Source organism: Oryctolagus cuniculus, chromosome 4 (assembly GCF_051225735.1).
Source record: "Oryctolagus cuniculus isolate XC-2025 breed Fujian yellow rabbit chromosome 4, ASM5122573v1, whole genome shotgun sequence".
Classification (NCBI taxonomy): domain Eukaryota; kingdom Metazoa; phylum Chordata; class Mammalia; order Lagomorpha; family Leporidae; genus Oryctolagus; species Oryctolagus cuniculus.
Genome location: NC_142870.1, coordinates 68,530,254 through 68,543,712, shown reverse-complemented (window position 1 = coordinate 68,543,712; position 13,459 = coordinate 68,530,254). Strand labels below are relative to the sequence as shown.

The window sequence follows — 13,459 nt, the reverse complement described above, 5'->3', positions numbered from 1 at the left end:
TTCTAAAAACAGCTGAAAATGATACCTTGACCCAACAAGAAAACAGGAGCAGTTATAAATGAGAATTCAACTCTATTTTGCTTTTATTTGTGTATTGTGAGGGCAATTTCAGTTGATTATTCAGCTAGCTATTCAAAATTTGAAGGTAGTTTTGACATTTGAATCAGATGCTTCTCTTGCATATTGTGTTACCTTTTCATAATAGTAGATCCATCTACGTATAAACTATTTGAATAATGCACGGTTTTTTAGTTTCAGGGAGAGATGAGCAAGAGACCTTCCAGATTAAATATAAAATAGCAATTTTATAGACCACTTGTATTTTACTGAATTTATGATAAAAATTAGGTTTTGAAGGATCATTTGACTTGTTCACCAAACTGGAAAAAGAAGTGTTAGCATGTCAATATGTATGATGTGTATTTTAGTTTAAAGGGAAGCAGAGTTAATGGCACTGACCTTGTCACTACTCTGCAAACTGTTAGATTACAGAGAATCCTTATATCTTTCTGCTAGATGAGAGAAGACAAAGAGAAAAAGCAAAATCCTCAGGAAAGAAGTAATGGCTTTCCCTAGCAAGTGAAAGACTAAGTAACATTTTGCTTTGTTAATAGTTCTTATTAGGGTATTAGAGTCCTCTTCATAGTGAAGTCTTTGTGCTTCGCATTCTATTTTAAATGGCCGTCTCTCCCCAGCCATCTCTCTACTTCGTCTTCTTGCATGATTTGGTATTTACTATCTCTGGCTCTTATTTCTCAGCTAGAGTTTGAACTCTTCTTGAGGGCAAGGATGTTTATGAGGGCAAGAATTTTATTCATACTTGTCTCCCAGTGTTTTGATTAGTGCCTGGCACGTGGTAGTTAGTAAATATTTGTTGAATGAATAGTATTGCTAAATGAATTTTTTCATCTTTGTAGCCTCTATGACAAAATCTTACATATAAAACAGTTTTGAAAAATTTGGTCAATAGAATTCTTGTTTTAGATTAGAGAATATTATGTAAATATCTTGAGATGAAAATAATAGGAAATTGTTAAATGATTTAGTTTCCAATATTGTATGGGCTGAGTTGTAAGATGTCTGAGCATCTTTAAGACATTTTTACAGTGCTGTAAAATAAGGATATTTGGTTACTCTTGCCTCAGAATCAGCCCTTAAGGCATTCAGATCTGGCTGAAGAGCCCATGAGAGTATTATAGGCATGGAAAGCCAAGACACTCTGGCCAAAAAAACAAAAACAAAAACAAAAAACAAAACCTCAATGAAAGATCTCTGCGAGTGAGATCCCAGTGGAAAGAACAGACCATCAAAGAAGGAGGTACCTTTCTCTGAAGGGAGGAGAGAATTTCCACTTTGACTATGACCTTGTCTAAATAAGATCGGAGTTTGTGGACTCAAAAGGCTTCCATAGCCTTGACAACTCATGACAAGAGCCTAGGGAGATTACTGACGCCGGAAACAAGAGTGTCAATTTGTTAAGTCAACAACAGGAGTCACTATGCACTTACTCCCCATGTAGGATCTATGTCCTTAATGTGTTGTACAATGTGAATTAATGCTATATAACTAGTACTGAAACAGTATTTTACACTTTATGTTCTATGTGGGTGCAAACTGTTGAAATCTTTACTTAATATATACTAAATTGATCTTCTGTATATAAAGAGAATTGAAAATGAATCTTGATGTGAATGGAATGGGAGAGGGAGTGGGAGATGGGAGGGTTGCGGGTGGGAGGAAAGGTATGAGGGGGAAAGCCATTGTAATCCATAAACTGTACTTTGGAAATTTATATTTATTAAATAAAATATTATTTATTAAATAATTAATTAAATAAAAGTTAAAAAAAGATATTTGGTTATTGTGCAGAATTACTATAAGGCTTCAAGGTTGATTTAAACACTTTTGGTTTTCCATAGCGCCTTACTCTATAAAAACACTGGTCAAATTGTGTTGTTTTTCTTTTCATGTCTGTTTCCTGCATTGGAATTACATGTTTATTGTGGTTACATCCCAGTGTGTATGTATATATGTGCATGTGTGTGTGCATTTTGTATGTACTCCATTTCCCTGGAAAGATACAAGGCAAATGGTTGCTCCCCACATATTTTTCAGTTGAAAGTGAAGGGTAATATAATACTTACTCTTTTTGCTCTCTTTAGGAATCGAAGTTTAAGGAAACAGGTGTCATAACACCAGAAGAGGTAAGTGATGCAGCTATTTTGAACCCATACAGTTATATTAAATTGGATGGCTTTTCTGCTTAGTAAGAAAGCAGCTTGAAGTTTAATTTTGATTTCAGTACAATTAGATTTTGTTGACTAGTGATTAATGGGGATTTCTACTTCCAAAGGAGACATAACTTCCCTCTTAGTTTGCTGCTTCTCGTATTGCTCGGTTAGTTCCTCTTTATTGAGAAATGAGAGTGGCAGAGGGAATGGAAAAGACTGATATAGTCACTTATCCATAAGTCATATTTGTGCTACATTGAGCTGCACAGTTGGATGCTGGTGTTTTCTGGGTCTTGACTCTGTCTATATCAAAGGTGAATTTTTGTGGTTTTCCATTTGTAATCTTTGCTCACTAGCTTAACTATTTTATTATTACATACTTGACACTGATTATTTCTCACTTTTTCCACTTTTTCTATTAAACATGAAATGTTGAAACTGCTTAATGCTGGACAGCTATTTAAGCCAGTTGTATGCAGTTGAATTTTTAATATAGAATTATGTTTTGAGGAGTCATTTTACATGTTTATCTTGTCTTCATAATAGGAGTTCTCTTTCATTTTGATAGTTCAGAGATTTAGACTCCAGTTTTGCAAAGTTGTGTTGCATGACTTACTTAATTTTTAATAAAAGATAAAGTCTGATCTTGTAAGTTTTCATTTGTGATGGCATCTTTCCTGCGCTAAATCCTAAGAATTCTAAGAATAGTTTGGTGAATGGATCTTTTATCTAAAATTGTCTTTATTTTCAGTGAAGATTCATGGTGGCTTGGAAAGAACCTAGGAGACTTGTTTTCTAGACCCATTTCTCTAATTTCTCCTCATTTGGGCAGATCATTTAAATGTCTCTCTCTCATTTATAAAATGAAGGCTTTGAACTGGACATTTTAAAGGACTTGCTGTTATGCTCCATGAGTTCAGTACCTTAAATACCAAATAAAACTAAGTTTTGATCTCAAGTATACCATTAACATTCATGCCAAACAAAGGTGTAATTTTGAATGACTCTTTAAGATGTCTGAAATCAAGAACAGGGTTGAAGGTATACTGTTCTTGTGCTCTTAGACCTTATCTCCTCAGAGTGAAGATGGCTAATTGTTAGATAGTTGAAATTAAGAGATGCAAACTGTGGTCATTGGATAGAATTAAGCAAACTGTATTAAAATGGGAATTCATCCTAGGAAGAATACCTGTTACATTTAATTGTATCATGAAGCAGTTTATGAATTTTCCCCTTTTTAAAAAATCCAGTACAAAACAACTAGCCCAGCTGAGAAACCAACACATAATATTGGGTTGTGATAGAGTACAATGACAGGATTGAATGAGACTAGAATGAATCTGATTGAAAATAAAAGGAAGACATCATTTGCTTTGGGTAAATATTGTATACTGGGTTGATCTGTACATTTGCTTCCTCATACTGTTTCTGGGCTTTTGCATGTAGGTCTCCTGCTAACTTTTTGTTTCCGTTGAAAGGTATGAAATTATTGTGTTTAAAAGAGAGTTAACCAGAATCTTTTTGGTATTACTTAGAAAAAAATGTTTGATGTGTCCATGATGTGGTTAAGTAGAGAAGTATTAATAAAGGTACTAGAGAAATGAAACTGCCCACCAAGATGTAAATATTGATTGTATCTTATTGGAGTTATTCAGAATTATATGTTCATAAGTCTCAGACTTATTTCTCTGAGAAATCTATTTCAAATGATACTGACAATTTAGAAATTTCCATGTTTACCCTACATTTTATTTCATTTGAATATGTAAGGCAGGTAACAGTAGTCATTGCTAATGAAGGCAAATGTATGCTTTTACTGACTTATTGATGCATTTCTGTTGCTTTTATGATTTTTCTTCTGGGTTTTTGTTAAAATTGGCTGATACTTCCAGAGAGATCTGGGATAAATAGAGTCTGAAGTCTTGCCCTTAAAGAAATATAATTAAAGAATTTTTAAATTTTAATTTTTTGCTTTGCTTTATTTTTGGTTAACTACTTATGATGATGATAAATTGGTTCCTGACAACCACAGAGCTAAATGTATGTAGTATTTGGCTACTGTGACCCCAAAATGGTTAAACTTTGGAGGAGAGATTTGTTTTTGTTTTGACTTTTGTCTGCTTAACTAAGTTTAAATAGCAAAATGATTGTTTAAAATAAAAGATCAGAAGCCTTTATAAGGTTTCCATTACAAAAACAGTTGATATATCCTAACCTTATTAATGTGTCACTTAAAAAGAGGTTATTCTGAAGATTCTTATTTGATAAAATTTTACTCTCAAAGAGCATTTTATATAGACATATTTTCTCATTAAATTGTTATTAAGTTATATATATATATACACACACACACATATATATATATATATATATATATATATATATATATATATAGCTATGTAATACACCATGAACAATGCAAGATTTTAAGTTAGAGCTATTGTGAAATAGAATTGGGAAAGTGTATGTGGGTATTGCCTGAGTTGGGACACTGGGGTTATGCTTAACAGACTTTCATTTTCTGCTCTCAACAACAGGCAGGGGTTTTGTTCCAATTAAGGTCATCTCATGTCCATTTCTGTTGGAAGTCTCTAAAAGGTTAAATTGTTTTTCCTGTCTGTTTTCAGTTTTTGTTTTATTTTTTCATAAGATTTTATTTTTTGTTTATTTGAAAGGCAGAGTGGGAGGGAGGAGAGCGGGAAAGAAGGAGAGAACAAACTTCCGACTGCTGATTTATTTCCTAAGTGACCCCAACAGCCAGGTGTAGGATAGGCCAAAGCCAGGAGCCAGGAATTCCATCCAGGTCTCCCATATGGATGGCAGAGGCCCTAACTTCTGCTCCCTTCCCAGGCACATTAGCAGGAAGCTGGATTGGAAGCAGAGTAGCCAGGACTCCAATATGGAGTGCTCCAGCTATATTGGATTTGGTGTCACAAGCAATAGATTAACCCACTGTCCCACAATGCAAGCCCTAGGCTGGGTGGTTTTTTTTTTTCTTTCTTTGTTTTTTTTTTTAACAAAACTTGCACGATGTTCAACTGGCCCAAGCTGTCCAAGGCTTTTAAAAGATTTGGTGTCTTAATTTTGTAAGTTATTTAATATGATAAAGCTTTTAAAATTCCATTACCTAAATTTTAAGTAAATAATAAAAGACAAGAGAAACATGTATTGCGATGAAATGTGGCAGGTTTATATCCTAAACATATGTCTGTTTAGTAATTATTGCAAATATTTTCATTGAGTTTTCAATCATTAGCAGGAATCTGTTTTTTTTTTTATTCATAGAGTGAATTTTGACATTTATTTTCTAAATTATTTTGTATTTGAGAGTCAGAGAGACAGACACACACATACACCTAAAGAAATAGAGAGAACTCCTGCTTGCTGGTTCACTTCTCAAATGCCTGTAATGGGTACAGAGCCAAAGCCAGAAGCCAATAACTCAATCCAGAACTTCTACTTTGGGGTGATAGGAACTCAACTACTAGAGCTGTCACTGCTGCCTCCCAGTGACCACCCTAGCAGGAAGCTAGAATCAGCAGCTGAGACAGAGCTCTAACCTGAGCACTCTGATATGGGAAATAGGCGCCATAACTTCTTAATAGCCAGGCCAAAGGCTTGCCCTCGATTTTGACATTCTAAATCCTGTAACCTTATCTTTATAATTTCATGATGTTGTATGCTCTTGCTGTTATTTAATGATAAAAATGAATTTTTAAAATTTAGCACTTAGTTTTTTTCTTCCAAAATTAATTTTAATTTTTATGGATGTTAAAAAATTTTGCAGTTTAGTAATAGTAAAAAATAAATCTTGAGATTAATGGTGGCTTTGGTAATGTTTGCATTTTAATTGGTTATTGGGTATCAAGGTTATCAGGATAATTAGTTTGGTACTTTACCATACTGCATTGATGTTCAGTTTTTCTTTTTCCTTTTTTTCATATTTTTTCTGAAACCTGAATAGTTTGTGGCAGCTGGAGATCATTTAGTCCACCACTGTCCCACATGGCAATGGTAAGTTATCTTGAGTAAAAAATAAAAAATAAAAGGTGTGGCTTCAAAATTATGGTAGTTATAGAAGTTAGTGCATGGAAATTAAAATGACCAGCTAGTAAGTGCAGAGGTGTAATAGAATTTTATGTTCCTTAAAGCATAAGACAGTTATTTTCTTTTATGGTTCACGTGTTATCTTTCCTCTTTGTAATTAGCTGAAGTTAAAAGGTTTGTGACCATAAATTTGCTTATAAGATTTTATTTTCGGCATCAACTTCTAATTATTATAGTAATTTAAGCAATTATCAGTTCTCAATTACAGTGAAAACTGCTAAATTGGTTAAATTTTAATAATGTATTTTAAAATGTTTAATGATTTTCACAACAAATGAGGTTTTACTATCAAATCCTAGTGCTATAAACTCTCAGGTAGCAGCTGAAAATGTGATCTCAGTACTGACGGGGCTGTTTTATTTAGGCTAGAATTGTTTGGATTTATCACCTTCTTTGGATGTAGTTGCTTCAACATGTTATATTCTTTCTTTGTTTTCTTCCTAATGACGTTTTCTCAATTATAGTTGGGTACTACAGTTCTGTTTTGGGGTGTGGGGGAGTAGAGCGCAGGAAATCTAGAGTTAACAAGGTTCTGATTGTTAATATTTTTATTAATATCTAAAGAACTTGACTAATTAAACAGTTATAAACCAGAATTGGCATTCTCTCTCATCTGTGGCCTATTTTATTCCCCTTCATTTTTATATCTAACATATGCCAGAAACAGTTATCACTACTTTTTATCAGTTGCTCTTTATCTTCTAGGACATTATTTCTTTTATACCAAGAAAGGCCGGGTACTCAGGTTTATTTATTTTTATGTCTTTTTCGTTTCTACCTGTACTTCTGTTCTATATTTAAAATTAAATTGAATTCATATCACAGAAATTCTCTGATTTATTAAGAGTTCCCTTCCCTGTATCTTAAATTTTCTGTTTAAACTCCTATCTAGCTGGGTTCTGGTCTATAATTTATACGTATTTAAAATCAAGTACATACATTGTGACAATCATTTTGTGAAAATAACTTACTTGGGATTTTCTTCAGTATAATAGATTAAACATTTTCATTATTGAGATTTTGTTGTAGCCCTCAATTGTTTTATGTATTATTATAGAAGTTAGATTATATAGACAATATATTCTTTTAGCAGGTAGTAATATTTCCATTTTAAGGATTAGAATGGTTGAAATAATTTTATTGTAACTTAGAACACACTTATACCACACTCCAGTGTCTACACTTCTGGCTGAGTTGCTCTGGCCAGAGCAACAATTCATTTTAAATCAGTGCTAAAAACGGATTATTTGCATTTTAAAACCTCTATGTACTTGTTGTTTTCCCTCAGAACTTGAGGCAGTGCTAAATTTCACGTTGGAGACTATTTGAAAAAAGCCTAGAAAGCTGTCATGACATTAGGCATTTCCTGGCTTATGCTCAAATCTGTAGAGTTTGAACTTTAGACTGAAGCCTCAAAAGGCAGTAGAAGTCCAAATTCATGTTCCTGTTTGTGACAGACACTACGTGTCACCCTAGCTCTGGCCAATTCCATTAGATGACCCACAGAAGACTCTTAGCACAAATTGTCAGAGTTACATGAGCAGCTCGGAAATGTGATAGTTGGTTGTGACCCACAGAGGAAGTAGTATTTAAGAATGGGAGCCCTGGAGTCTCTTGGCTTGATCCTTGCTTTTCTACCTGCTGGTTTTTTGACTGTAGGCAACCTGATGTCTTTAAACTTTATTTACTTTCCCTGTGAAATGGAAATATTAGTATTATGATAACCAATTGAAAATAAAACACATTGACTCTTAAATCCTATACCTAATATGCACCCAATAAAAGGAATTTTTGTTTGTTTTAATTTATTTTCAGTATTGTGATGCAGAGCATCTTTTGTCCCTTAGTTCCAATTTTAATACAGTGGTACGAACAGGAATCTTGCCAGCTGTCTACTTTGTTATATAACATACAGCTTTTTTCTGCCTCTTCGTAGTTTCAGGATGAACAGAATTAAAAATCTGAGATTGTGCAGTGGGCAGTAGTTCACAGTGGAGCAGAATTCTCTTTTTTGTTAGAGGCAAAGATAGTAGTTCTACATTATTCTACCTTTATTGTCTATTAATTGAAGCAAATTCTCTTAGGTCTATCTATCTGCAACTCTTAATATAGTTTTCTTATATTGTGCTTTTCTGTGCCCTGACATATACCACTTAGTGGCTGCTTCCCAAACCAGTCCTAAAACAGTTTTCTCAGGGGTGTGAATTCTGAAGTTTTGAGATTTACATGTGATGTCTTCTGATCTGTATTTGCCTTTTAAAATATATTTTGTATTTTGGTGTTTTTCACTTTTTAAAGGGCAACAGGGGAAGAATTAAAAGTGAAGGCATACCTACCAACAGGCAAACAATTTTTGGTAACCAAAAATGGTAAGAATTTTGTTGTATACATAAGCAGTTTTGCACAGCGCTATTATAGAAACAAACCCCTTAGCTAATTTGTGCTTCAAGCTATGCTTATAGCTTCTGTCAGATAAACTTTTAGAAATTTAATGAAGCTCTGCTTTTTCTGTTACTGGAATTTTTTTTCTTAGTTGATTTAAGATTTATTTATTGGAAAGGCAGAGTTAGAGAGATGTATACACAGAATATCTTCTATCCATTGGTTCACTCCCCATATGACTGCAACAGCCAGGCCTGTGCCAGGCAGAAGCAAGGAACCTGAAACTCTAACCGGGTCTTCCACATGCGTGTTGGGGACCTGAGTACTTGGGCTATCATCTGCTCCTTTCCCAGGTGCATTAACAGGGAGCTGGATTGGAAGTGGAGAGCACGTGGACTCAAACCAGAGCTCATGCGGGAAGCCGACATTGCATTTGGCAGCACACTGCCAGCCACCTTCCTTAGTTGATTTTTATCTACTTTTTATTTCTTTTTGCCAAAAAGATATAGTTATCAAGATGGGGAAGAAGACGGCCTCAAGGAAAGTTGGCTTTCCTCAAAGTGGATTGTTATTTGAAGATGACTTCGTGATCATCCTTATTAAAATTTGAATTTTTTGATTTGGTGAATTTTAAACTTATTCATAGTGGGTGACTTGAACTTAAATATGTTAACTCTGAAGTTCATTTTGCAAGTTCCTTTAGTCAGTTGTAAACCGGAGGTCACCTCTACCACTGCTGAGTTTGACAGGTGGTACTTTCATATTCTGAAAATAAAGCTATTAAAAGAAGAAATTGTTCATTAATCTGAAATTGAACAGTGTCATCTCTGGCTTCAACCTGCTGTTCTTCACAGACCATACACAGAGCACTCCCACTGGCTCCCTTCAACTTGCCTTCTGACAAGTTTAGGGAAAGATAAATGTGGTCCAATATTTATGTGTTGTAAACTGAATGTAATTCTTAATCACTTTCAAAATAAGTGAAGTATATCTCTTTAATGTTTTGGCTGTGTAAATATTATATTTTAGGGGATAAGCTTTCTGTTTCCAATGTATTTGTGGTTAGCAAATTATATGCTAGTAAATATATTTACCATTTTTTATAGTGCCATGCTACAAACGGTGCAAACAGATGGAATATTCAGATGAATTGGAAGCTATCATAGAAGAAGATGATGGTGATGGAGGATGGGTAGATACATATCACAACACAGGTAAGAGGAAAGTAGAATGGCATCTATTTAATTTCTTTCAAGCTTTCACAATCTTTCATAGAAGCCTTGATTTAAAAAGGGATACATAAGGCTGTTTTGTCTCCATAGACATTCCCCTGAAAGAAGCAGGAATGCAAATTTAAGTGATATACTCAAAAGCTCTTGGAGTTTACCAGGTTTCCATAGTACCTGCTCTTCAGCTGTAATTTGAAAATATCCTACTTTTTTTGTTTTTTTCAAGATTTTATTTGAGAGTTAGAGTTACAGAGAGAGGAAGAGACAAAGAGAAAGGTCTTCCATTTGTTGGTCCACTCCCCAAACGGCCACAATGGCCAGAGGTTAGCTGATACAAAGCCAGGAGCCAGGAGCTTCCTCTGGGTTTCCCAAGCAATTGCAGGAGCCCAAGCACTTAGGCCATCCTGTGCTGCTTCCCCAGGCCAAAGCAGAGAGCTGGATTGGAAGAGGAGTAGCCAGGACTAGAAATGGTACCCTTATGCATTGGTAGTGCCCCAGGCAGAAGTTTAGCCCACTATGCCACAGTGCTATCTCTGGAAAATAGAATTAAAATTTGTTTATTTTGGTGAAAGAAAATTTAAATCTAGGTATAAAAGAAATGTCTTCGAAAAAGTTTGTGAAAAAATGTAATTTCATTAAAAAACTGCATGGATTTTAAAAAAGGGTTTTTTTCCCAAAGATTTATTTATTGATCTAAAAGGCAGGGTTACAGAGAGGCAGAGGCAGAGGCAGAGAGAAGTCTTCACTCCCAAATGGCCACAATAGCCAGAACTGGGCCAGATGGAAGCCAGGAGCCAGAAGTTTCCATCTCAGTCTCTCACATGGGTGCAGATGGCCAAGCACTTGGGCCATCTCTTGCTGCTTTCTGGGGCATTAGCAGGGAGCTGGATCATAAGTGGAGCAGCCAGGACCCGAACTGGTGCCCATGTGGAATACTGGCAATGCTGGCAGCGGCTTAACCTGCTTTGCCACAGTGCCAACCCTTCAGAAATTTTTTACACCAAATAAACTTTGTTTTTCCATATAACTTTTTAAAGTACCCTCATGTTTGCTTAAATTGTTTAGAATCTTGAATTTTTTGAAGAAAATATATACCTCATGATACTTGATACTTACAAAAAACAAAGAGTGATTTAGGGAGAGAGATCTTCCACCACTGGCTCACTGCCTAAGTGTAGGAAATAGCCAAGTCTGGGCCAAACTGAAGCCAAGGGCCTGGAACTCCATCTGGTCTCCCACATGGGTGGCAGTGACTGAAGAACTTAAAAGTGGGCCATCATCCACTGCCTTCCCAGGGACATTAGCAGGAAGCTGGGTTGGAAGCAGAGTACACATGACTCGAACTGGCACTCTGATGTGGATTCTGGATGTCCTAAGTGGCAGCTTAATCTGCTACCCCACAACGCCTGCCCCTTGAGTATATTTTTTCATTGCACATCCTAAAATGCTGTTAGACACTATATGTAACTTATGTACTTGCATACTGTCAGATGCTGCTGTAGTTAACTTCCGTTTATTAATTTAAATGAAAAAAATGTCTTCTAAGTTTTGATCTATGATGTTACAAACAAGTTTTGGGGTCCAGTGTTGTGGCACAGCAAAGTTTTCTCCCTTTAGGCAGTATGTCCTCAGCAGCAGCAATTGAACAAGAGTCCTCAAGTGTGACCCTATTGACATTTTGAGCAAGATAACTCCTTGTTGTAGCATTTCCTGTGCATTGCAAAATCTAGCAGTATCTGTGGCCTCTACCCACTCAATGCTATTTGTATCCTCTAGCTGTGACAATCCAAAATGCTTCCAGACATTGTCAGATATTCCATAAGAGGAGCAAAATTGCTACTCTCAGTTGAGACTCACTGCAGTAGTCGCAGGGCTAAGTAATCTGCACAAATGAAACTCTCTCTTTGAGTTTCTCCTTTATGCAAAGGATACTGCAATTTGGTGATTTAGGTACAGATTAAATAGTGGGGCTCTTTGACCTGAAACTTTTTGGCTTCTTGAAATTATTGTTTTGCTATGGCCTAGAGGAAATAAAGGATCTAATAGGAATTTAAAAATAATTTTGGGGGTCAGCACTGTGGCACAGCAGTTTAAAGTCCCAGCCTGCAGTGCCCATATGGGCATTGGTTCCAGTCCTGGTTCCAGTCCTGGCTACTCCACTTGCAATCCATCGGCCTGCTAATTCACCTGGAAAAGCAGTGGAGGATGCACCCATGTGGGAGTCCTGGAGGAAGCTCCTGGCTCCTGGCTTTGGATCAGCTCAACTCTGCCCATTGCAGCCATTTGGGTAGTGAACCGGCATATGGAAGGCCTCTCTCTGTCTCTGCCTTTGTCTTTAACTCTTTCAAGTGAATAATAAAAAATAAATCTTTAAAAAATAATTAAAAATAATTTTGGAAATTTTTCTCTCTTTGTTTTTTTTGTTTGTTTGTTTTGGTGATCTTCCCACAACCCTTCGATTCTACTGCAGTGCTTTAGTTTCCTCTTGGCTGGAAGATACAGACAGTACGTTGGTAGTAAATTGTCAGTTGACTGATAAGCATTATTGATTGTAGCCCTCTTTCCAAAGTAAGGTGAATGAGTTACTTTACTATCTAATTGTATTCTGCTTCATATTCACCACTGCAGACTCCAGGTACCTGTACAGTCATTGATCACAGAAATAAGTATATCAGTCTGATTGGATTGACAGAAATTTAGAGAAGTCAACTAAGAATTAAAATGTTTGTCCTGGTGATCAAGGGGACAAGTAATGTAATTTTTAACCTATGGAAAATAAAGCAGTATTATAGTATAGTTCATTTAATATATATAGTAAATTCTGCCTAATGATTATGAGAAATAGCCTTAGAATTTTCACTTTAAACTATACTATATCCTAATTTGATGAAAGCAGTGCTTCCAGCTGATAGAAAAAACCAGGTGGGGCCGGTGGTGTGGCATAGCAGGTAAAGCTGCTGCCTGCAATGCCAGCATCCTGTGTGGGCGCTGGTTCAAGTCCCAGCTGCTCCACTTCTGATCCAGCTCTCTGCTATGGCCTGGGAAAGTAGTAGAAGATGACCCAAGTTCTTGGGCCCCTGAACTTACATGGGAGACATGGAAGAAGCTCCTGGCTTTGGATCCGCGCAGCTCTGGCTGTTGTGGCCAATTGGGGAGTGAACCAGCATATGGAAGATCTCTCTCTCTCTCTCTCTCTCTCTCTCTCTCTCTGTGTGTGTGTGTGTGTGTGTGTAACTCTTGACCTTCTAATAAAATAAATATATCTTTAAGAAAAAGAGAAATGAGGGTCTGGCACTGTAGCACAGTGGGTTAAAGTCCTGGCCTGAAGCCCCAGCATCCCATATGGACACCGGTTCAAGACCCAGCTGCTTCACTTCCAATCCAGCTCTCTGCTGTGGCCTGGGAAAGCAGTAGAAGATGGCCCAAGTCCTTGGGCCCCTGAACTTACGTAGGAGACCCAGAAGAAGCTCCTGGCTTCGGATCAGCTCAGCTCTGGCCATTCCGGCCAAT

General features: G+C 36.3%; 1 protein-coding gene across 1 annotated transcript in view; it reads left to right on the top strand.

Moving 5' to 3' along the window:
- Window positions 1-13,459, top strand: part of ATG3 (autophagy related 3) — a 39,977-nt gene that overhangs the window by 1,348 nt on the left and 25,170 nt on the right. The window contains exons 2-5 of the mRNA XM_002716705.6: window positions 2,163-2,204; window positions 6,196-6,245; window positions 8,637-8,707; window positions 9,827-9,934. Coding sequence (XP_002716751.1) covers window positions 2,163-2,204; window positions 6,196-6,245; window positions 8,637-8,707; window positions 9,827-9,934 — 271 coding nt within the window. The remainder of the gene's footprint in view (window positions 1-2,162; window positions 2,205-6,195; window positions 6,246-8,636; window positions 8,708-9,826; window positions 9,935-13,459) is intronic.